A 23,956-nucleotide genomic window follows, 5' to 3' on the forward strand; every position below is an offset into this window, starting at 1 on the left:
AATATATTTACCTCCCTTCTAATAAGGCAGTGTATTTTCTCAATATCAGTGTTTAGACAAACAAAAAAAAAGAGTTGCGTCCATGCAATGGGAACTATACTTTCATGAGATGAAACATTTTACATGCAATGCAACAATATTTTCATCCTGCAGTGTTTTGATGTACCGTATCTGTGTCACACCGTCACACCCTTTCCATGGTACTGATTGCTCAGTGAGTGGGATACTGTATGTGTTTTCTTGGCTCCATGATCAGAGTGCATGTTACAGAATGTCTGTACATCTTTGCTGAACAAGCACGTCCCTTCTTGTCAGCAGTGCTCCCATCTGTGACCAGGATTTTCCAGCAAGACAAGGCTTCATGCCACAAGGTTGGGGGGGATCCAGAATGGTACCGTTAATGTAATGGTGAATTCAGCGTAATGAGAAGGGAGCTTACAGATGGTCAGCACAAGAACGATTCATTTAGGTCATTTGTCATATATACCTAAGAAAGAGATTGGATTCCTGGTATAGGGTGCATGCTTCAGTACTAAGATCTCAGCCACTTGTATACTTTCCTTTTATTGTTTTATGTACCAGGTATGCAGGTAATGGCTGTGGAAACTGTTGTATCTGTAATTTGTCTGTGAATTCTACGTAAGGGGCTTCCAACCCTAAAGTACAAATGTAATTATAGAAGAGACCGACTAATAACATTCAGAAACCTATCACTTACCAGCACTAATGGTATGTAGAATAAATGTGGAATCTTGGTAGGGAATTCATTTCTTGCATAAAGCAAACCTCCTGTCAGTTGTCCCATTGAAGCACACTGTGGGCAGCGCTTTAGCCAACTTTTACAGGCAGTGGCTGAGAACCTTACACTGCACAGAAAATGTGAATGTAATGTCAGACGTCTCAAGTCATGGTATGGAAACTTTTACATGTTTAAACATTATTAGCTGTTATTATTAAATATGTTATCTCTAGTGGTTCTGTTAGGCTAGTAACACATGGGGACTTTGAGTGTTTGCGTTTTTCAGCCCAGTGAGCTACAGTAAATACACGGTCCTCCATGTACAGGTATGGTGTATGTGTGCTACGTTACTGATACACTACTGATGGTATATTATATGGCTGCTGGGTGAGTGAAAGCTTTTAGTAATGTGGGGATAACACTTGCAGACTCTCAAAGTATCATTGAGCGGAATTTAAATGTTTTTCCACTGGCAACCATTTCACAAATGCGTCCACTTTGGTCGGGTTTAACTGCTTTACGCGGCCAACTCCAACCTCTATAGGTGCGATCAGTGCAATAACTACATTACACTGTATATCGCCCACTCTATTTCCTGTCACTTTAGATGGGAGATCGGGCGCAATAATCAATTGGGAGTCCAAATTGCACTTTTTGCGATCGTGGCCAGTACTTTAGTTGGGTTTAGCTGCTTTATGCGGCCTAACCAGACTTCTATGGGCGCCAGCAGTGTAAAAACTACATACAATTGAATATTGCCCCCGCTATCTCCCATCACTTTGGATGGGAGATCGGGCACGATAATCAATTGAATTGTGTCAATAGCCTTATGACCTCTCCAATCACCAGAACCCAGTCCAGTCCAAGATCTGCAAGATGAAGTTGAATTATTGAGTTAGTGGTAGAATTGTTAGCTCAGTTGGTCTATTAGAAATGCATTTTGCCTGTACAATTTGATGAGTCAAACTGGCAGAGTGTGAAAATCCAATGTTTAAGGAATCGATGAAATTTAGCATATTGTTTTTTTTTTTACTAAGATATTTATTGAATGATAAAGTATCTAGATTCTTTGGCTAAATCTAACATCCATTGATAGTATCAGATAAAACAAATATTGTGTTATGTTTCTACACCTCTCACCCAAGGCCCAAGTCTTAGGGATAGAATAATAATAATAATAATATTAATAATTTTATTTATATAGCGCTCTTTCTCCAATAGGACTCAAGGTGCTTAACAGATACATAGCATAATATAGTACAGAAAATAATGAAGTACAGAAAAGCTATTCATAAAATACAGAAGCATGTAGATACTAAAGGGACATTATGGAAATGCTTGAGTAAACAGGAAAGTCTTGAGTCTACTTTTGAAGGATTCTATAGTTGGGCCTCTCGCACTGTGCGGGTAAGTGAGTTCCATAGAGTCGGAGCCGCATGACTAAAAGCTCGACCACCAGATGAATTACGGGAGATTCTAGGTACTGCTAAAAGTCCTTCATCTACAGATCGCAGTAATCGAGTGGGGCAGTATGGGGTCAGAAGCTGCTTCAGGTACCTTGGGCCCTGGTCATGCAGTGCTTTGAAACTCATTAAGCCAATCTTGAAGATGATTCACCATCTTACAGGCAGCCAGTGAAGGGAGTAGAGGATGGGTGTTATGTGGCTAGAACGGGGCTGGTCGGTTAACAGCCTGGCAGCTGTGTTTTGCACCAGCTGTAAACGGTGCCATTCTTTTGCTGGGAGACCAAGGTAGAGGGCATTACAGTAGTCTAATCGAGATGATACAAATGCATGTATGACTTTTGGCAGATCATCTGAGGGAATTAAGTGCTTGATTCTGGCTATGTTCCTCAGGTGAAAGAATGAGGATTTGATTGTGGCTGATATCTGATGTTTAAGTGTCAAGCCACCATCCAGGCAACGCCAAGATTCCGCAAACGATCAGTGGTTTGTAATTCTGAATCCCCGAGTGTAAGTCCAGTTGGTTGGCTATGCTGCAGTCTTGTCCTTTGATGTTGCGGTCCTATCATAAGGACCTCTGTTTTATCAGGGTTCAGTTGCATTCGACTGGCACTCATCCACTACTGGAGTTCAGCTAGACAGCCATTTAGGGTTGCTATTGGGTTATCAGTGCCCGGAGCAAAGGACAAGTACAGTTGTGTATCATCTGCATAGCAGTGGTAGACCAGCCCATGGCTAAGGGTCTCATCCATTTTTTTTCAGCTTCAAAGTGATTCCAGATTCCATAGTCTGGCATACTCCCTTGCCACAGCTTTAGCTTTCATATCCAGAGAAATCAGCCACAAAATTGTCCACAGAATGGTTTATTTTTATTTTTTTAACTGTAAATGCGTAATGTTGGCTTTATCCAATTTCTTATTTACTTATTCCATAGATTACGCTTAATATTCTACAAATAACCATGAGGTGAGGTGGGCCCACACCGCACCCACTGATTTAGCCAGCAGCCACCTACGCCCCTATTCTGATCATTTGTGCAGAAGATAATACAGACCCTAGCACAGTGCCTGAGTCTTTTGCCTTCTTCTGTGATTGAGCTGGTACCATATTTTCAGTGGGAAGGGGTCTATAGCATCTGTACACAGGCGCCTTCATGTATATACATGCACCTGTTGTCTGTACTAACATCCTGTACATTTCTCGTATAGTTTATTCGTATCAGTATATTGCTCATGCAGACCATTACAGGTGTACAAGTGTGGATGTGTGTTTACAGAAGGATAAACACAAGCCTCAGAAATACACTATATAAATATAAGACGTGGCCCACTACAAAGAAAATCAGACGGTTCTTGTACAGTACAGCTTATTTGGACATTTTCACTTAATATAAGATGACTACAATGATCCGTCTGTCATGACATGATGACATTGAAATGGTTTGCTACATTTGTGTGCACCGTGATGTCTCGGCCAGCTGCAGGACATGTAGGTTCATTCATTCTTTATATTCAGGTAGTCATATTGTACAATCTTTAAAGGGATCATTATTGGAAGTTGCATTGTGATTAATAATTCAATTGTGTAACTTCTAGCTCTGCTTCTGGACATGACAGTGACCTCCCAGGTACCTGATGAACACAATTGCTGTAATCATTAGATCTAGATTAATTATTTTGACATATAGGACACATGCTTTTTTCATGCATACAAGTAGCATGGCAGGACCTTTAATAACAGACTGTTTGCAGTCTACCCCCGGTCAGGGCTAGAGTTTGATCTGTGGTTAATGAACACAGAAAACAAACAGCGAGTCCGTGTGAAATGTTGGAGTATAAAAGACAATATTTACGTTTGGTGCCTTAATGCTAATCTTTATTAATGGTTTCTGCTCTGTCTGTGTGTTCACAGGAGATCAATGTTCTGCAGTGGGAAATTGAGTTTGATCAGGTGAGGCTGAAAAACCTGGAGGAGTCCTGGCGGGAGAAGTATGAACGGTACGTTACTTGGTTAGACCCATGAGCACAAAGTTGTTACAAACGTATACACCCTAAATGAATATACCAATTACTACTGACAGTAAACAATGCTTCTTTTCAGTCTATTGGACTTTTATTGCTTGAATTGCATGCATAAGCTTATGTTTGCCATACCTGTATGTGTTTCTCTTAAATAGGACTCCTTGTTGTTAGCACAGATAGAGCAGGGTTTGTTGCGTGTGTAAAGCGGAGAGTCTGTGTGTCGAGGAGCTGAGTAGCCGTGGTTGCCAACACCGGGCAAATAAATTCCAGAGACTTCCTTTCTCCTAGTTAATACCATACTAGTTAGTCCATCATACACACAGCTCTGGAGGGGATTATGCCCACAGTGGGTATGGCTTCAGAGATAGGGTAGATGTACTTAGGCTTGGAGAGAGATAAAGTATCCGCTAACCAGCTCCTGTCATTTTTCAAACACAGTCTGTAACATGACAGGAGCTGACTGGCTGGTACTTTATCTCTCTTCACTTTATCAATCTCCAATGCTTAGTACATCTCACTCCCTAAAGAGACAGATTGAGTTAAGGAAGAGTCCTGCATGAAGAGGTTTTGTACTTGGCCACCACAATCATGCACAGGATCTGGGTGTGGCAGTATGCTGTTGCAATGCCCAAAAATGTTATAGCATCCAGTGTCCTAGGGCTGGCCATCGGTGTGGTTGCCATTAATGGCAATATGACAAGTAGCCATCAATGACTGCCAACTATGCAGTGGATGAATATCGATGGTTTCCACATCAGATTGTCATTCTGTTCTTTCACTGACTGGCCTGTGGGCCAGTCAGAACAAGGGGCGGAGCTTCACTTGTGTCAGGGGCAGGGCTATGCTTCATGTCCTGGCACCTCAAAAACAAAAACTACAAACATTGGGTTATGCCTTGCCATTGATGGTGTGAAACCATTTGGGTCTCCCTCATCAATGGCAAAAGTATCCTACATCGGCCATAAACCATCAATGATTTTGAATCATTGATGGTCGATGGCCATCCCTATAGTGTCCACTATTAATGTAAAATGCAATGGCTAACATTATGTAAAATTATGCCATAACCTGGGATGTTGCACACCATTTAAATATTGGTATAGTATAGTGTTGAACACTGCTGGCATAATGGTTTTCATTGTAGTTTAGAACCATATAAAAATGTGTATACACAAGTTCTGTTCTGAGCTGCACATGATCAGGCCTTTTCTGTGCTCATTTTAAACCAGCTTTGCACATCTTATGCCGTGGTGGCAATCTTGATATCACCAGTGCCTCCAGTATACCTGCAGTGCTCCACCTAATGTAAATTCTTTATCATCAGCTCCCAGGCTCCATCATTCCCTCTTTTCTGCTTGCCTTGTGGGAGAAAATAACCGATGGAGACAATGTTGGCTTAGTAGAAGAGAGGGTCCGAGTGCAGCCTCTGTGCGGTCCCCCTACACTCTGGCGGCACTGTTGCGAGTACCAGACTCTGCACTGTGCCAGAGTCTACTGTTCCTTGCACAGGTCTCCGGAAACATGGTGCCTGTGCCATGTTTCCAGTGATTTCTCTACTGTGCATGTGCAAATTTTCAGAAATATGGGTGCAATGTGTACACCCTGCACCCATTATAGATACTCCTCTTGTCGGAGAAAGTCGTAAATGCTTAGTCAAGAAATGTTGTGCTCCTGCGTTTGTTGCATTATACTGGTTTATTTATATAGCACTGCCATATTACACAGCGATATACAGAGCAAGTCACTCCTATCGGTATGGGACATGGAGAACTGGAGTAGCCTTTACATGTGCAGGTCACAGGAATATTTTAGAGACCTTTGTTCAGACGACTCCCAAGGCTCAGAGTACCCACGCTAACTGTAAACATTTTGCAAGAAACATTTTGTGGTACAGTGCGCCAAAATTGCTAAGACAAGCAATACAATTACTTATAAAACATAACAGTCCCTTTTTCATTATAATACCTAGAACCAGCAGAATTGCTGCATGATAATGTGCTGGGTATACTAAAGTATATGAACATAGAACTCTATGTCTCTGTCTCTTGATATGAACATACTTTTGAACATGATCATAATGCAACTATGTTTAAGTTTAACTACCCGTACATACAGAATTATGTTTGCATTATTCTCAACTTTTATTTAAAGCATCAGCATATACTGCATCACTGTAAAACTGAGCCAGCGTACATAAAGTATACAGCACTTACAGAAACACAGTACTGTCTGTCTTACTGTAACGGAGAAAGCATGGAAGATCTGCTGATGATGACTTGCAGCAGGTGGCAGTAATAGTGTGATTTGGAATGCCAGGAAAATTATTACTGGGAGATTATGGGGTAAATGTAATAGCTTGCAAAGTGCAGGCATCGGCGGGTTCCTGGCGAGTCTGCCCGATGCTTTAAAGTAGCTGCCTTTAAAAGGCAAAACCAACCTTTTTGAAAACATTGCTTTTTGCTCAGAATACTGATGCCTGAAAATCATATCTGTAGTCTGTTCATGTAGCCAAAGAGCCACTCAAGATCCTTACAAAACCTCCATTCTATGTTAAGCGTTTTTCTAGTGCTTATTTGTGCCACCAACTCAGAACACCTATACAATATATCAGGGCCGCCATCAAGGGGGTACACTTGTCCCGGTCCCGGCCACTCTGACAGAAAGTGTAGGGCCCGGGCTGCTCAAACATTCCGCTGTCGCTATTCCCGGAGGCGGATACCGCCAGTGGGACTGACCGCAGCTGCTGAAGCTGTCATGGACGGGCTGCTTCCCCCCGCCCGCAGATCCGCTCCGCCCACCGCCTATCATAACAAGCAAGCTGCAGCTTATTTTTATTTAACTTTTTTTTCCCCTTTCCGGGGAGGGGGGGGGAGGAGGAGTGGCTGCCTATTTCGTCATTCCCGGGCCCCACAATTGCTGGTGGCAGCCCTGCAGTATATGGGGTCTATATACTAGGTCTTTAAGAGAGATAAGTGGACAGAGATAAAGTACCAGCCAACTAGCTCCTGTCATTTTTCAAACATGGCCTGTAACATGGCAGTTACTAGCTGATTGGCTGGTACTTTGTCTCCAGCCACTTTATCTCTCTCCAAAGCTTAGCGCATAAACCACACAAACTACGATCATAAAGATAGTGGCGTATTATAGAGGGCAATATACCACGGATGGTGTTATGAAAGGGCCAGATAATTTTGAGTTAGTATATTTTATTGCATTTATAGGCAGATTATATAACTAGTGGAAAATTAGCGCAATGTTATCAAAGTGGATATAGCGCCTTATACAGAGTTGAATGTACGTCTGCTTGCGGAATGTACGTTGCGAGTTTTCACACTGTAAAAGATAGATAAGAAAGTGGATGCGGGGTGTGAGGATGAAAGTTGGCGCACTGTGTTGGTCCCTTGAGGGGTAAGAAAATATGAATCTTAATAACTGAACCGGTATGTGGGTAGAATATCCATTTGATTAATTATCATGCAAAAATTGAGAAACCGGCAGTGCTCCCCAGAGTTTTAAATTATACCTTTAAAATTGAGGAGAAGAAGAGACAATTGTTTGGGGCACTCTTGAAAAAATATTTATTTAAAACTTTACTTTTATTATAACTTTAAATGACTTACATAGACATAACAACATGCAACATATATATGATAAAAACTAAATATATAATGCGCTGGGTATCTCCTACTCAATAGTTTATTAGGAATTAAATTATTCCTATTGTATCCTATATATATACTGTGTTCCATCCATTCTGTGGTTTTGCTACATCCACAGATTGTTAAGGCCAGTACTCACGGCCCGATGCTGGAGAGATGTGTGCTGAGCGAACCGCTCAGCACACATCTCTCCCGGCGCTCAGAACAGCGCAATCTGTGCTGAGCGTGCGGGGGGAGACGGGGGGGGGGGGGGGCGCTCACTTCACCCAGCGGGTGAAGTGAGCGACCCGCTAGATTGGCCTGCATGCAGGCCAATCTAGCAGCAGCGATAGCGATGCGCGGAGCTGCGCATTGCTATCGCTGTTAGGGCTACACACGGAGCGATCTTGCTGAAAATCTAAGCAATCTAGTCAGATTGCTTAGATTATCGCTCCGTGTGTACCCCCCTTTACAGTCTACCAACATGTAGCTTCTGGGATTACCCCCTGAGTCACACTAATTGATGGTAACAAATGTATCTATTACTAGCCTCAATCAGAAACAAAGTAAATCCAATTGTTCAGTCAATACTAACCACCTTTGTGGTATGGATATACTGAAATTGAGACACACGAGAGCTATAATCTCCGTCTTATACGTGATGTTTCATTACCATGTGGGGGGTGGTGCCAGAAGATAAAGTTCAGAAAAAAGAGAGATACATCACATATACCTGGTTTCTGCTTTTGTAAATCTGCTGTAAAGCATCGAATTTACAATGAGAGGACCTTGTGAAGCATATGTACCTGACCCAAGACCTGCATCTGCTGTTAACTCTTTTCTGTATCTAGATAGGTACTGGTTAATGAGAGTACAGGGGAGAGATCCCTAGCTGTAATAAATATAAATATATTTATAAATTGTTTGTTAATTTATACATGCCCAGTGAACAATGGGGGTCATTCCGAGTTGTTCACTCGTAGCCGATTTCCGCTATTCTGCGATTTGTAGCAAATTGCGCATGCGCAAGGCACGCAGTGCGCATGCGCTTAGTTATTTAACACAAAACTTAGCAGTTTTGCTGTGGCTTCTGCGGCGCTTTTCAGTCGCACTGCTGATCGGTGAATGATTGACAGGGAAGGGGCGTTTCTGGGCGGCAACTCAGCGTTTTCCCGGCGTTTGCAAAAAAAACGCAGGTGTCAGGGAAAAACGCGGGAGTGTCTGGAGAAACGGGGGAGTGGTTGGCCGAACGCAGGGCGTGTTTGTGACGTCAAACCAGGAACTAAATGGACTGAGCTGATCGCAATCTGTGAGTAGGTCTGGAGCTACTCAGAAACTGCTAAGAATTATTTAGTAGCAGTTTTGCTAATTTTTCGTTCGCTATTCTGCTAAGCTAAGATACACTCCCAGAGGGCGGTGGCCTAGTGTGTGCAATGCTGCTAAAAGCAGCTAGCGAGCGAACAACTCGAAATGAGGGCCAATATAACATAACCAATGATATTAGCTACTTTTGTATTGGCAGAGAATGTCAACAAGTGAAAAGATTGTAACTGAACTGATAATGATCTCATATGTCAATTGTGCCTAAACCGTAGCTATTCTAAATGAGAAAAGTTTTCACGTGGAGGTAACATTAAAGGTTTCTGCTGTCAGCAATCATATCGTGAGACATCGAATTGCTGATGAGAGAACCTGAAGATATTTCTCCAAGGAATAAGACTTCTGCTGTCGGTGTCCTGTACATCAGGGATGTCCCAAAGCAGTTCCTTACGGGAGGGCACACACTGTAGCGGGCACAAGAACCCAGCGTCCAAAGGAAGCATCCTGGGAAGCGGCGGTATCGAAGGCATAGAACCTTATAAACGTGTTCCCGGAGGACCACGTAGCCGCCTTGCACAATTGTTCAAAGGTCCCACCACGGTGGGCCGCCCAAGAAAGTCCAACCGACCGAGTAAAATGGGCCTTATTGGTAGCAGTAGCTGGACGACCAGCCTGCACATAAGCATGTGCAATCACCATTCTAATCCATCTGGCCAGAGTCTGCTTGGAAGCAGGCCAGCCACGTTTGTGAAAACCAAACAATACAAAAAGAGAAACTGATTTCCTAACGGAGGAAGTTCTCTTCACATAGATACGGAGAGCCCGTATCACATCCAAAGACCGTTCTTTGGGAGACAACTCAGGAGAATTTAAGGCCGGAACCACAATCTCCTGGTTAAAGTGGAAAGAAGACAGCACCTTAGGTAAATAACCTGGCCGTGTTCTAAGAACCGCCCGGTCACGGTGAAAAATTAAATAGGGAGACTTGCAGGATAAGGCACCCAAGTCCACCCAAATTCTAGCTGAAGCAATAGCCAGCAAGAATAGGACCTTAAGGGAAAGCCACTTAAGGTCATCAGAGGCAAGAGGCTCAAAAGGAGACACTTGCAAGGCCTCCAAAACCACCAACAAGTCCCAAGGGGCCACAGGCGGCACATAAGGAGGCTGAATCCTCAACACACCCTGAGTGAATGTATAGTGGGGTAGGGTGGCAATCTTTCTCTGAAACCAAACCGACAAGGCAGAGATGTGAACCTTGAGGGAGGCCAGACGCAGGCCTAAATCCAGGCCTTGTTGTAGAAAGGCCAATAGTTTGGCCGTACTAAACTTGAAAACGTCATGATTGTGAGACGCACACCAAGTAAAGTAAGCACTCCAGACCCTATGGTAGATCTGAGCAGAAGCCGGCTTACGGGCCTTCAACATAGTTTGATCGACCGCCTCAAAAAAAACCTCGGCCCTCAGGACAGAAGCCCCAAGGGCCATGCCATCAAGCCAGACGGGCTAAATCCTGGTAAACACAAGGGCCCTGTACGAGGAGGTCTGGTCGTTGTGGAAATAGAAGGGGACGATCCCACGAGAGACCCAGTAGATTGGAGAACCAGTGCCGTCTGGGCCACGCTGGAGCGACCAGAAGCAGGTTTACTCCTTCTTGCTTGAACTTCCGTATTACTCTGGGCAGGAGTGACACTGGAGGGAACAGGTACGGAAGCTGAAAGTTCCATGGAATTGCCAGAGCGTCCACGAACGCAGCTTGAGGATCCCTTGTCCTTGCTCCGAAGACCGGAACCTTGTGAATTGTGTCGAGACGCCATCAGATCCACATCTGGAAGACCCCACATGTCCACGAGAAGTTGAAACACCTCCGGATGGAGGCTCCACTCTCCTGCGTGTACGTCATGACGACTGAGATAGTCTGCTTCCCAGTTCAGGACGCCCGGAATGAACACTGCGGATATGGCCGGCAGATGGCGTCCTGCCCACTGAAGAATCTGTGATACTTCCCTCATTGCCATGCGGCTTCGAGTGCCGCCTTGTACTTGAACAGGTCTGTTCTGTATGAGATGCCGGGCCATTGTCAACGCATTGAACACTGCCCGCAGTTCCAGAATATTTATCGGGAGTAGAGACGCCTCCTTGGTCCTCCGACCCTGAAGAGAGTGTTGTTCCAACACCGCGCTCCAACCTCTCAGACTGGCATCCGTCGACAGAAGGACCCAGTTGGATATCCAGAAGGAACGGCCTCTGCTCAATTGTTGGTCCTGCAGCCACCAGCTCAGTGACAGGCGGACCTCCGGAGACAATGAGATCATGTGAGATCTTATCCGGTGAGGCAGGCCGACCCACTTGGTCAGAATTAATTTCTGCAGAGGGCGAGAGTGGAACTGAGCATACTCCACCATGTCGAAAGCCGACACCATGAGACCCAGCACTTGCATTGCCGAATGTATCGTAACTTGCGGACGAGATAGGAAGCATCGAATCCTGTCCTAAAGCTTCAGGACTTTCGCCTGAGACAGGGACAACCGTTGGTTGTGAGTGTCCAATAACGCTCCCAGGTGTAACATGCTCTGAGCAGGAACCAGGGAGGATTTCTTCCAGTTGATCAGCCACCCGTGGGCTGTCATGCACTGGAATGTCAGATCAAGATGATGCAGGAGAAGTTCTGGGGAATTTGCCAGGATCAACAAATCGTCCAAGTACGGTAGGATCCTGATCCCTTGACAGCGAAGTGTAGCCGTTATGACCGCCATTACTTTGGTGAAAACTCGGGGAGCCGTTGTCAGACCAAAGGGTAATGCCTGAAATTGGTAATGAAGGTTGCCCACCGCAAACCGCGGGTACTGCTGATGAGATACCGCAATAGGAATATGCAGGTAGGCATCCTGTATGTCCAGGGAGACCATATAGTCCCCAGGCTCCATGGCCAGAACAATAGACGCAGAGTTTCCATACGAAACTTGGAGACCCACACATGCTTGTTCAAGGACTTCAGATTGAGAATGGTCCGCGAGGACCTGTTCGGTTTCGGGACTAAAAATAGCGGTGAATAGTACCCCTTGCCTCTCTGAGCCAGAGGCACCTGTACCACCACTCCTGTGGTCAGGAGGGAATGTACCACCGAGTGCAACGTGTTTGCTTTTGCCAGATCCAGAGGCATATCTGTCAGGCAAAACCGATGCGGGGGACGATTCTTGAAGGGTATGGCGTAACCTCGAGCGACAACTTCCCTCGCCCAGGTATCTGAAGTGGTATTCAACCATTCCTGGGCAAAACCTAGAAGTCGGCCCCCCACCTTGGGATCCCCCAGAGGGAGGCCCGCCCCATCATGCGGCAGGCTTGTCTGTTTTGGAAGCTGGCTGACGGGCGGCCCAGGCACACTTTGGTCTGGGCTTGGCAGGTCTGGAAGCACGAGCTTGCTTTGGGTATGTCTGACCTTTGCTTTTCCTGGAGGACGAAAGGGCAGAGGGAAAGTACTTTTAGCCTTCTGCGTCGAAGGAGCCGTACTAGGTAAGCAAGCTGTTTTAGCAGTAGCCAGATCAGCCACAATCTTATTGAGGTCTTCTCCAAAGAGAATATCTCCCTTGAAAGGAAGCACCTCCAGGGTTTTCTTGGAATCCATATCCACCGACCAGGATCTCAACCAAAGGATACATCTGGCCAAGACGGACGTAGTAGCAGCCTTGGCCGCGAGCACCCCGGCATCGGAGGCTGCCTCCTTAAGGTACAGAGAAGCCGTGGCAATGTACGAGAGACATTGTCGAGCATGCTCGGATGCATTGGAATGCAGTTCCGCCTCAAGTTCCTGAGCCCACGCCTCAACAGCTTCAGCAGCCCACGTCGCTGCAATTGTTGGCCTATGCACAAATTGCTTTTAAACAGCCCTCCACACGATCCGTCTGTTGCTTCAGAGAGGTGACAGTAGTTACTGGCAGAGCAGAGGAAACAACCATACGCGCCACATGAGAATCTACAGGCGGAGGGGTTTCCCAATTTTTACATACCTCCGTAGAGAGAGGATAGCGAGCAAACAGTCTCTTATTCGGTGTAAATTTTGTCCCTGGATTTTCCCAGGATTCCTGCCGTATGTCAACCAGGTGTTCAGAATGGGGTAAAACTTGTTTAACCACCACCTTTTTTTTTTTCAACAATTTTTATTGAGACATCATGGATTGTTCATACAATGTAGGTATAAGGACATGTATAATTGAAAAATATATACATAGAAGTTGTACAATAGATTCTCATATTATCACATTAAAGCAGAAAATTAAGATGAGATAACACACATTATGTATTCATACATTAAAGTCACCCGTGTAGTTGTGAACATTACAAAAAGCCTTGGGGCAAACCACCATAACTGCCGGTCCTCAAACTAAAGATATAGGTTGGTCCTGTGCTGCCAATCTGGTTTGGTACCACGTGGTGTTTTTTAAACTATTGAGGATTTGTAGTCGCGTTGTGAGTGGCAAACTGGAAATATAGGAATCCCATAGAGTGAAAAAACTACCTACTGTTAGGTTCCTGGTGCTCAGAACAAGGGAGATGTTGCGTAGTGAGTCCAGAACACCAGAACGTGACGCTGAAATAAGGTGTGGTGTGGAAATAGCCCCTAGCACCCTACCTCCATTGTTTCACCCGTGTGGTCAGTTCACGCCTGAGTGACTATGGTTTCTTGGGCCCACGGCAGCCGCGTTTGAAGGGCGGATTAGGTCTGCCCAACTCCGATGCCCCCAGGTCTTAGAGTGAGACAAGGCGTGAACCGAGACAGGATAATAACAAGGGGACCTCTAACTAAAGCAAACAGAAGGCTAGGGGCTACTAACAACCCTAAAACTAAATATATGTGCGGCACACCGACAAAGGAAAAGAACAACAAAGGAAATGCTGTCCACTCGCCGACACAATACTGTTGTGTACCGGCGGTGACAGCATAAGCAGAACCCTCTGCAAAACACCAGTAACAAAATATAACCAAAGAATACTGCGGCCTAGGCCGACGGACGCGGCAAAGCCGCTACTCACGGAACCGGTACCAATACTGGCAAACGGACAGGAACCCCCAATGTAGCCGACACAGACTCTCAGAACCGGAGGACAGGCAGAAGCTCAAACGACAGACCGGTGGACACCAAGAAGCCAGATACTCGACCAGGCACAGACAAAGCCACAGGACTTCTGGACAGGAACGCTTCACGGCAGGACACGGGATCAGACACTGGAACCGACACTCGAAGCAGCTAGACAGACACTGCTAGACAGGAGCTCAGGAACTGGCAGGGACTAGCTCAGAACTCAAGAACTCTGGCACTCTGGAAATATCACCAGCGTCTGTGAATTGCACTGAGCCAGAATATAACAGAGAGTCTTAATTAATTATGTCGTGCAGCTGCCCTGCTGCACAACTGAGAGGTGCAATCAACAGACAGGTGAGGCTGAACACATGGGAACAAGCTGCAATCACACAGACTCACCACCGGCAGCAAACAAGAGTCTTCTCAAACCAGAGCAACGGGAAATCCTGGCCTGCAAGACAACTATAAACATAGAATAGGAATGAACCACTACCTGTGGTTCATAACAGTACCCTCTCCTTAAGGGTGAGCTCCGAACACCCCATGACACCCACGGGGAACATAAACAGAAGTATTAACATAAAATACATACATAACCAAAATGCAAAACAGGAATGAGCCACAGCCGTGGCTCATAACACCTACTTGATTGGCCTTATCTACAATGGCTTCCACCCAGTCCATCCGGAATAGATGGTGCAATTTAGTCAGAAACAATGGTATCTGTGGAGGCGTGTTATCTATCCAACCCTGAAGTATCGTTTTTTCCCCCGCAGCACTGAGGGCCAACAATAGTTTTTTACATTCTGATGGCATTCAGAGGTCGGGATCAATGATACCCGGTATCGCCCATTCAGGAGTAAATGGCACAAAATTTATCAATTTAGCTTCTGCGTATCTTCTAATGAGATGCCAGAAGTACTGTACAATAGGACATGCCCATAAACAATGATAAGTATCTGCCTCACTCTGATGGCATTTTGGGCATGAATGTGTCTCTGACGTTCCCATATGAAAACGTCGCAATGGAGATAAATAAGTGTTATGGTATACATTTTAAAAATAATTTGGTGTACATACTCGCAGGCAGCACCTTTCGGGAATACAGTAGGGCCTTTTCCATCATAGGTATAGTTGATCTAGGGAAATGAGTCAACAATTTGGACATTCCACCTCTTATAGTGGCATGATCCAATATAGTTCTTAAGAATGTATAGTGTATAGATATGGCTTTATGACCAGGTATGGGACGCAATAAAAGACTGTCCATTGAGTTTTTCCAGTCCCCTTCCGAAAAGTGTGTGAGAACATATCTGACATAATATCGCGTTTGCAGGAATGGCAGAGGAGACCGAGCAACCACAGAATGCTTTGCGGATACCTCAGAAAAGGTCAGCATACGGCGTTCATCTGTGTAAACTAATGATCGAATCGTTGTTACTCCAGCCTCCCTCCACACAGTAAAGGGGTGAGCAGCCATGCCATCCAAGAACTCAGGATTTTGGATTAAAGGTAGATGTAGAGAATGATATTGACACAACTGCACGTTATGGCGCAAGATGTGCCACATTCTCCTGGTAGACCATAAAAGCGGGTTCGATTTGATATGGTCCGAGATTTCCTGATCATGTTGATGGAGAAAACACGTCAAGTCAATGTTTGTCAAAAAATGTTGTTCCAGAGACGTATTCGTGTAAACAGAGCTGTTTTGTAGCCAGTCCCTCAAATGTCTCAGAAGCGCAGCCTGGTAATAAACTACCACATCGGGGAAATTGATCCCTCCATTGGATTTAGGCTGGGCAAGTTTACGTAAGGCTATGCGAGCACGGCCCCCCTTCCATATAAAAGTTCTGATGAGTTTATTGATCAGTTGTGTATCTGTTTTCGTCAGTAAGACAGGGAGTGTTTGTAGGGGGTATAATAGGTGCTGGATAGCAACCATTTTAAGCAAATTGGCCCTACCTAAGTACGACAACGGCAAACGTTCCCATCTCTTAATATCTTCAGTCAGAGTACGTATGGATTTGCCCACATTAAGTTTATATAATTCCGAAATGTGCCTTGGCACTATAATGCCGAGGTACGAGATATATGTTGATACCCAGCGCAGCGGGGAATGTGTAGTCCAGTGTGGACACGTGGTATTGCCATATAGCAGCAGTGCTTTAGATTTGTCCATGTTAATGCTAAAGCCCGAAATTTGGCCAAATAATTGAATTTTTACTAAAATAAAATGAAGAGAGTGCTCGGGATCAGATATATAAAGAAGAATATCGTCAGCAAAGGCCGATAACTTAATTTCCTGCCTGCCCACTCTTATTCCCCGAAAGGCCGGCCAATCCTGCAACGTTCGAAGCAGAGGATCAAGAGCTAAATTAAACAATAATGATGATAGAGGGCATCCCTGACGGGTGCCCCTCTCCAAAAAGAATCGTTGACCCCTGATCCCATTTATCAAAAGAGAGGCAGAAGGTTTATTGTAGATAAAATGAATATAGTCAATAAATCTGGGATCAAAACCTCTTTTTTCCAACACAGTAAACAAGTGTGGCCACAGGACCATGTCAAAAGCCTTATTGGTGTCGAGGCTAAGGAACATATTTGAATCTGTATATGGAGACTGGGATGCTGCCACAGCGGTTAGTGCAGTGCGGATTGCCTTGACTGCATGTCTGCCAGTCACAAAACCCCATTTGAGTCGTGGTAAGGATATCTGGGAGAATAGACTGAAGTCGTGTCGCCATTATTTTAGCTAATAATTTATAGTCGACATTCAGTAAACTAATCGGCCTATAAGAGGAAAGGAGGTTTGTGTCCCTACCAGGTTTAGGTATAAGGGTGATGAACGCTTCATTAAATAAAGGAGAGGGAAAGCTCCGTTCATGTATAGCTTGGAACAACTCTAATAAAGCTGGTACAATGTGAGTTTGTAACGTGTGATAATAGTCCCCTGACAGACCATCGGGACCAGGAGATTTACCATGGGGCAGGTTTAAGATGGCAGAATTAATTTCCTCCTCTGTTATTTTGCCTACCAGGGCCTCCCTTTGATCCGTAGTCAACGAAGGTAGCACATTGTCTGTAACCAATTGTGCATGTACCTCGGCACCCACCGTTGTAAAGTCAAACAGGGATTGAAAATAAGTCTGAAACTGCGCTACTATTTCCTGAGATTTGGTAATAATGCGACCCGATGTGGGGTAATGAAGAGCGGTTATAGTATGTCTCTTTTTAGGAGGTCGGGAAATAACCGCTAGTAACCTACCTGCCTTATTACCCCATCTATAGAATTTGTTTTTGGTGTAATCTAGGGAGTGTTTCGCCTGAGTCGCTAAATAAGTTTCAAGCAAGCGCCTCGCCTGTTTGTATGCATTAAGAGCGGCATCCGTGGGGGTGGAAGTGTAGGCCTGGAAAGCCATAGACATCGCTGACTTTAATGCTGAGTATTCTGTTTTAGCTTATTTCCCCCCCCCGGGAAACATAACTAATTATATGACCCCTCATTACTGCCTTAGATGCATTCCAAAAAATGTCAGATCGATCCCAATATTCTATGTTGTCATCAACATAGTTAGTCCAGTGGTATGTAAGATATAATTTTAAATCCTCAGAGTTAGCCAAATATTGCGGGAAGCGCCATATATGATCCGTTGGGTACATGTGAGGGTGAGCTAAGGCCAGAGTTACAGGGGCATGGTCAGAAATCAATATGTCAAGTATGTCCACCCTACTAACATTGGAGATTAATTCATCTGCAATTAGGAACTTGTCTATACGAGATAGAGTTCCATGGGCCAGTGATAAATGGGGGGGGTGTTTTGTCACCAGGATGCAGCAGTCCCCATGGGTCAGAAAGGTCTGAAGAATCTTGAAAAGCCATTAAGTACTTGCTATAAGGGTCAGTGGTCCTTGGTAGAGTTGGTGATCTGTCGACTGTGGGATCATCTACCATGTTATAATCTCCTCCCACTATCAAGGGGAAATTTATCCTACCTTGGAGAATATGACCAAGGTCCTAAATAAATACATGTGTATTAATATTCGGGGCATACAGATTGACCAGAGTACATTTATTATGGAAGAGCTCAATATCCAATATTATATATCTGCCTTCAGGATCAATAATTTCTTCCAAAACAGTTACAGGAAGTTTTTTTTGGAAAAGTATGGTTACTCCTCTGGCTTTCGTACGAAAAGGGGCCTTTAATATATTTTCTTCGCCTGTCTACCAGTGAGTCTCCTGTAAAAAAAATCACATCTGGGTGAAAGCGTTTGAGGTGCGTGGCTACACAACGTCGTTTGACTGGGGAATTTAGACCATCAACATTCCAGGAAATGAATTGTATGGGTTTTGGAGGCAGTACCTCAGATGAGGAAGCAATAGCGGACGACATGGCTACTCAACCCCAAAGGGGCAGGGAAACGCCTGACCAAAAATCAACATCTCTAGGTAAGTGTAGGTGGCTCCCCTCTCAACCCAAGGCTTCCACAGCAAAAAAAAAAAAAAAAGTTTTAAAAGCATGAACAACACGGTGACATAAAACACGTAGCAGAACAATATTGTGTGAAACATTAACGATAATCCACAATGATTCATAACTCCTTTTTCTAAACTTTTCCTATCAACCATAACCATGGTGGGCACCAACTAGGCCTAGCGGTGCGCACACTGAACACTATTACTAGTATCTATAAAACTAGTAAGAAGGGATGCTATATATACAAATATAAGCAAACAACAAAAAGGAAAATCGACACACCTCCGCCCGAGGTGAGAGTACACAAGCTTCTGTGACCATGACGGACCCGTGACCGATAGACTAGCTATTTGGCGACCTTGGTGGTGACCTGTGTGTCAAAAAATGCGTCTTCGCCACCTCTGGGTCTGTAAAAAAAACTTGGTTTCCATTTTCTAGGACCCGTAGTATAGCTGGGTACAATAAGGCAAAGCGAATGTTTTTATTATGCAAGTAGGAGCAAACCTCAGAGAATTCCTTTCTCTTCTGAGCCAAAGCAACTAAAAAATCTTGAAATATCAAGATTTTGTGGCCCTTGATGAGCAATTCCCTGTTTTTACGGTATGCTGCAAGAATCAGGTCCTTGGCCCTATAGTCTAGGTATCGGGCAATAACTGGACGAGAGCGTTTCTGTGCCCCATCTCGGGGTGCTCCTAACCTATGAGCTCTCTCTATATATGGGACCTCGATGTCATTTATAATCCCCAGCGAATTGGGGAGGTCCACCCTGAGATAGGAGGTAAGGGCTGGACCTGTCAAGGATTCTGGTATACCTATAAAGCTTAGGTTATTCCTACGGGACCTATTTTGCAGGTCCTCCAATTTGTCCTGTAGTTGTATGAATTTACCCTGGGTAGAGACCTCCTCCTGGCAAGAGTTGGTAAGGTCCTCGACATCACTCACTCTTGACTCTAATGCTGAGATACGTGTTGTATGCGAGTCTATGCGAGCTAGCCCCGCATCTAAGCGGGCCTGGAGGTCATCAAAACGTTTGTCCAGTAAGGGCATAAGGAAATCCGAGATTTCTGTAGCTGTCAGGGGAGGAACTTTATCACCAGCTAAGCTGGATGTTTCCACCCCAGGACCAGCTGGAGAGGGTGGACCCGACTTAGGGGGTGGTTCTTTCCCCTTCCCCGCTTTATAGGAGGTGTTCGATTGTTTTGGAGGCATGTTTTTGTCAAGGTATTTGTCCATACCCTAGATATATGCGGGGCTCGGGCGGTAGTGTGAGACTAAACCAAGTTATTTAGGACATAGACTAAATAGGCAGCATCCCTACCAACATATGTAACAAAAAACAAACAAACATTGAAATTACATCTATATCAGTGATGTATAAACATATGCTATGGAGCAGTTGGAGGTGTCAAGCAATATAGAATAGAAGCGTCTGAAGGAAAATAATAAACGTCACATATAACCTCCAATGAAAAAGAAAAATAAGAAAGTCACAGGTAACCTTCAGTGGAAGAAAAATAATAAATGTCACATATACCCTTCAGTGGTAAAATATTGGGAAAAGAGAAAAAAAAATTATGCTGAGAAATACCAAGTAGAGAGATTTTGTGAAAACAAAAAAAAAAATGGTACATATAATTATCAGGTAGTATATCCAATATACTGAGAAGTGAGAAATAACAATAAATGATGGCGGTAAAATAAAATAAAAACGGTACATGCAAACATCAATTAGTCTGCCTTAGATTTTAAACTGTGGAATGAAAAAAGAAATCTAATACTTTAGACCACTGGGTGGCAGTATTGCGTTAGGTAAGCAGACTAAAATATAAAAGAAAGTATTCAAGCTGCAGCAGCACAGCATAATACAATGTACTGAAATTAAACAGGTAATGGGGAAAGATAAGCAGAGATACCTGTCCCTTGAGGGCAAAGTTTATAGCCTGCACAGAGCCACAGTAGGATACACAAAATTAAGTAATGTTGCTGTGCTACTGATCAGGTTGCTGAGCAAAGCACAGGTATTCCAGTTGCGCGTGTAGGGGAAAATAAGCAATGTTCAGCCTTGAGGTCCCTTCACTCGATTATAAAGGGTAAGGGGACAGTCATAGTAGTTCCAGAGTTGGGGCAAGAGAACTCTCCACTGGTAATCAAGGAAGAAAGGAGGGACAGATAAGAAGAGGAGGGGGGGGAATGTTTCGGTGTGAGAGGGTAGGAAAGTACACTGGGAGGGACGGGAGGGGTTATTAGTAGGGGAAAGACAAACACCAGATTAGCAGGAGATGATGTCCTCTGGTCTCTCGGTGTGCGTGCCTGCACCAATCAGCAGATAGGGACGGCGGAGAGTCCTCTTGCTACTCCTGAGAGAGATGCGGGCCAGTCCCTGGCGAGACACTCCCGGGGCCACCTTCCGACAATATCACGAGAGACAATATTTATATCCACAGCGAGTGAGTGTACAGCTTGGACCGTTTCACCAGTTTCCAAGTAAGAACAAGTAAAGCTGAGGCTGTCCCGGCCCGTTATGTATAATTGGCACAGCCAGCATCACAAGTTAGTTGGGGTGCACGGGCAACACCCGCCTCAGCTCCGTCATGGCAGGGAAGACCCGGGCCACCAATCAGCAGGGAGACTGTACAGGCGGTGCAGTGAGACAATGCGTTCCGAGGGTAGAAGCACCGGCGGTCACAGCAGTGGCGCTGATGTCAGCCAGGTCCGGGGTCAGTGTGTTAGGGGGTCGCGCTGGTCTTCAACACAGTACGGGTCGTCCAGCGGGTAGGAGAGGGAGCGCTGCACGGGCCAGCACACCCCCAGCTCCAGCATTGCCGAGACTCCATGAGCTGCGACGGCGGGCTTCAGAGTGGGGCGCCGCAGTAGTGAAATCCTCGGCCGCAGGTAAGGGTAACGTCTCCTGTAGAGGGTCCACAGTCACGCCGCTGTGGTGAGCGGTCCCGATGAGCCCCCCACCGGGTGCAAACAGCGCTTCTCCTCCAGTCCGCTTCAGACAAAGAGAGGGCAGGTTACGACGGTCACGGGTCTCCCGCGATGACACACATCCAATACATGGCTCCTCCGCCGCAGACCCACAGCCGATCCAGCGGGAGATCAGCAGGACGCGGCTCCAGAGTCCACCCTGTCCGGGGGACCAGCAAAAGACTGTAAGCGGCACTTGTTTCCTCGATCGTCGGGCAAAGTAGCGGCACCACGCCACCGGGACTCAGACAGGCTTGTTAGGGGGTTCAGCGGGGATAACACTGCCACCGCCTGATAGTGGGAGCCTACTCTGAAACAAGTTAGGGAGCCGGCATACAGAGTCACAGTAAGTGAGGGAGGGAGCACGCTACTCCCAGCGTCTCAGGCTGCCATGAGGGCCATCAGTTACGGTGGCCGGACTCCGGTGGAAAGTAAACGCTCCCCAACAAAAGTAACCTCAAAATGATCCACGTAATATGGTCTCTGCAGGTGGTTGATTGGATTATAGAATAAAGCAGGATTTATGCAGGATGGGCATTGATTATGCAGGTCACTGTAGGGAGCTCAGTTAAAATGCGGCATTGCTGGATGCCCCGCCCACCGGAAGTCATTTAACCACCTACTTACGTTTAAACCTATCCGGTTTCTTGGAGACAGCCTCAGGCTCAGGATCATCAGACACCTGAAGAATGAGCCTGATTGCTTCAATCAGATCCGGGACATCCACCAATGACTTCCCTTCCCCATCAGAAACATCTGTGTCAGTGTCTGTGGGGTCAGTATATGCACCGTCCTCGTCAGAGGACGTGTCTGGAATAGCAGTGGATTGGGAGGAGGTAATGGCCCGTTTAGAAGACGACTTAGTCTTAGGGAGGCGAGACTGACACTTAGATTTAGTCATAGATCGGTTCAAATGCTGTAACGGAGTGGAAAGCTGATCCGCCCATGGTGGGTTAACAGCAGGGACCATAAACTGTTGCAATGGCACAGGTGGTCCCACAAGGGGCGTCAATTTAGTTCCAAGCGTGTTTAACAATGTGAAAAATGTAGCTCAAGGAGGGTCTTGGGATGCCCCAGGTGCTACCGACCCACTGGGGGGTAAGGAACCCCCTGAACCTGAACTCGCAGCTGCCATATTATCCTCTGTTACGTCCGTGGCCTCACTACCACGCAGTGTGGGAGAGGCCCCAGCGTCATTGCCACGTGAAGCAGACATAGCAGTGTGCACAATAATGGGCAACCTTGTACAAAGTGTAGCAGCACTATACCTATCAAGAACTCTCAGTAAAGTGTGCCTATGATAGCACAGACCGGGAGTTCAAGAGATATAGATTATATGGTGACTATAAATCACAAGTAAAAATACACCGTCCGTATATCTTGTGATACAATCCTATATTAAACAGAAAGAAAACCTGAAACACTTGGCCTTCTCAGGTATAGCAATATATGAATAGCCCACTGAGTGAAATACCCTTTAATAAGGCAACCACGCAGCAGCTACATGCACACACACAGATATAGTCACAAGCGTACCATGCAGAAATTATGTACCATAAACTGCACTGGACTAGCAATACAAAGTAATACTCAGTATGGCTATATGTGTTAATCGATATAACAATACACAGCAAACACTGGATGTATATCACAGGGTGTTTGCACCACACAACTCTGAATGTATGCACTCTTTCTTAACTAACACAGTCGCAGTGACAGGTAGAATACTTAAGTGTCCTGTAGGAAGCACAGCACTGGCAATCAGGCGGCTCTACAGAGGAGGATCTGTCCCAGCAGTCATAGAAACAGCTCAGCTCAATCTATGATTGCCGCTGGTCAGGAGTGAGGGAGAGATATGCAGCTCCAGGGCGGGAACATTGCTGAAATGGCGCCCTGGGGCTGGTGGGAGGGGCCTCAGGTCCGACCTGCTCCCCCTGCTGGCATCCCCCCCGGGTACAGCGGGCTAAAAACGGGGTTAATAGAGAAAAAAAAACCTGACTTGTGCCCATGAACGACCCTGGTGGGTAGTGGAGCTGCTGCCAAGTATTCAGTGTCCACGCCAGCGCGCGCGGCCCGCCTCTTACGGCCACACTGGATCACGGTAAAGTGCGGGCACAGAAGCCCCTTACCTCCCCCTTGTCAGAGGCCCCGCGATCCGGGAGGTCGGCGTGTGTGTGACTGACCCGCGAGAAAAAAACCGGAGCCTCCGCTGCAGTGGCCCGGCAACCAGGGCGTGGGAGTATACAGCG

The 23,956-nt window shown here is 45.6% G+C and overlaps 1 protein-coding gene across 1 annotated transcript in view; it reads left to right on the plus strand.

Annotated features, from left to right (window-relative positions):
- The window catches only part of CCDC125 (coiled-coil domain containing 125), a 112,961-nt gene that overhangs the window by 59,553 nt on the left and 29,452 nt on the right, over window positions 1–23,956 (plus strand). Inside the window, exon 6 of the mRNA XM_063963905.1 lies at window positions 4,114–4,199. Within this exon, the coding sequence (XP_063819975.1) occupies window positions 4,114–4,199 (86 nt within the window). The remainder of the gene's footprint in view (window positions 1–4,113; window positions 4,200–23,956) is intronic.

This window comes from Pseudophryne corroboree, chromosome 1, assembly GCF_028390025.1.
Source record: "Pseudophryne corroboree isolate aPseCor3 chromosome 1, aPseCor3.hap2, whole genome shotgun sequence".
NCBI classification, from domain to species: Eukaryota; Metazoa; Chordata; class Amphibia; order Anura; family Myobatrachidae; genus Pseudophryne; species Pseudophryne corroboree.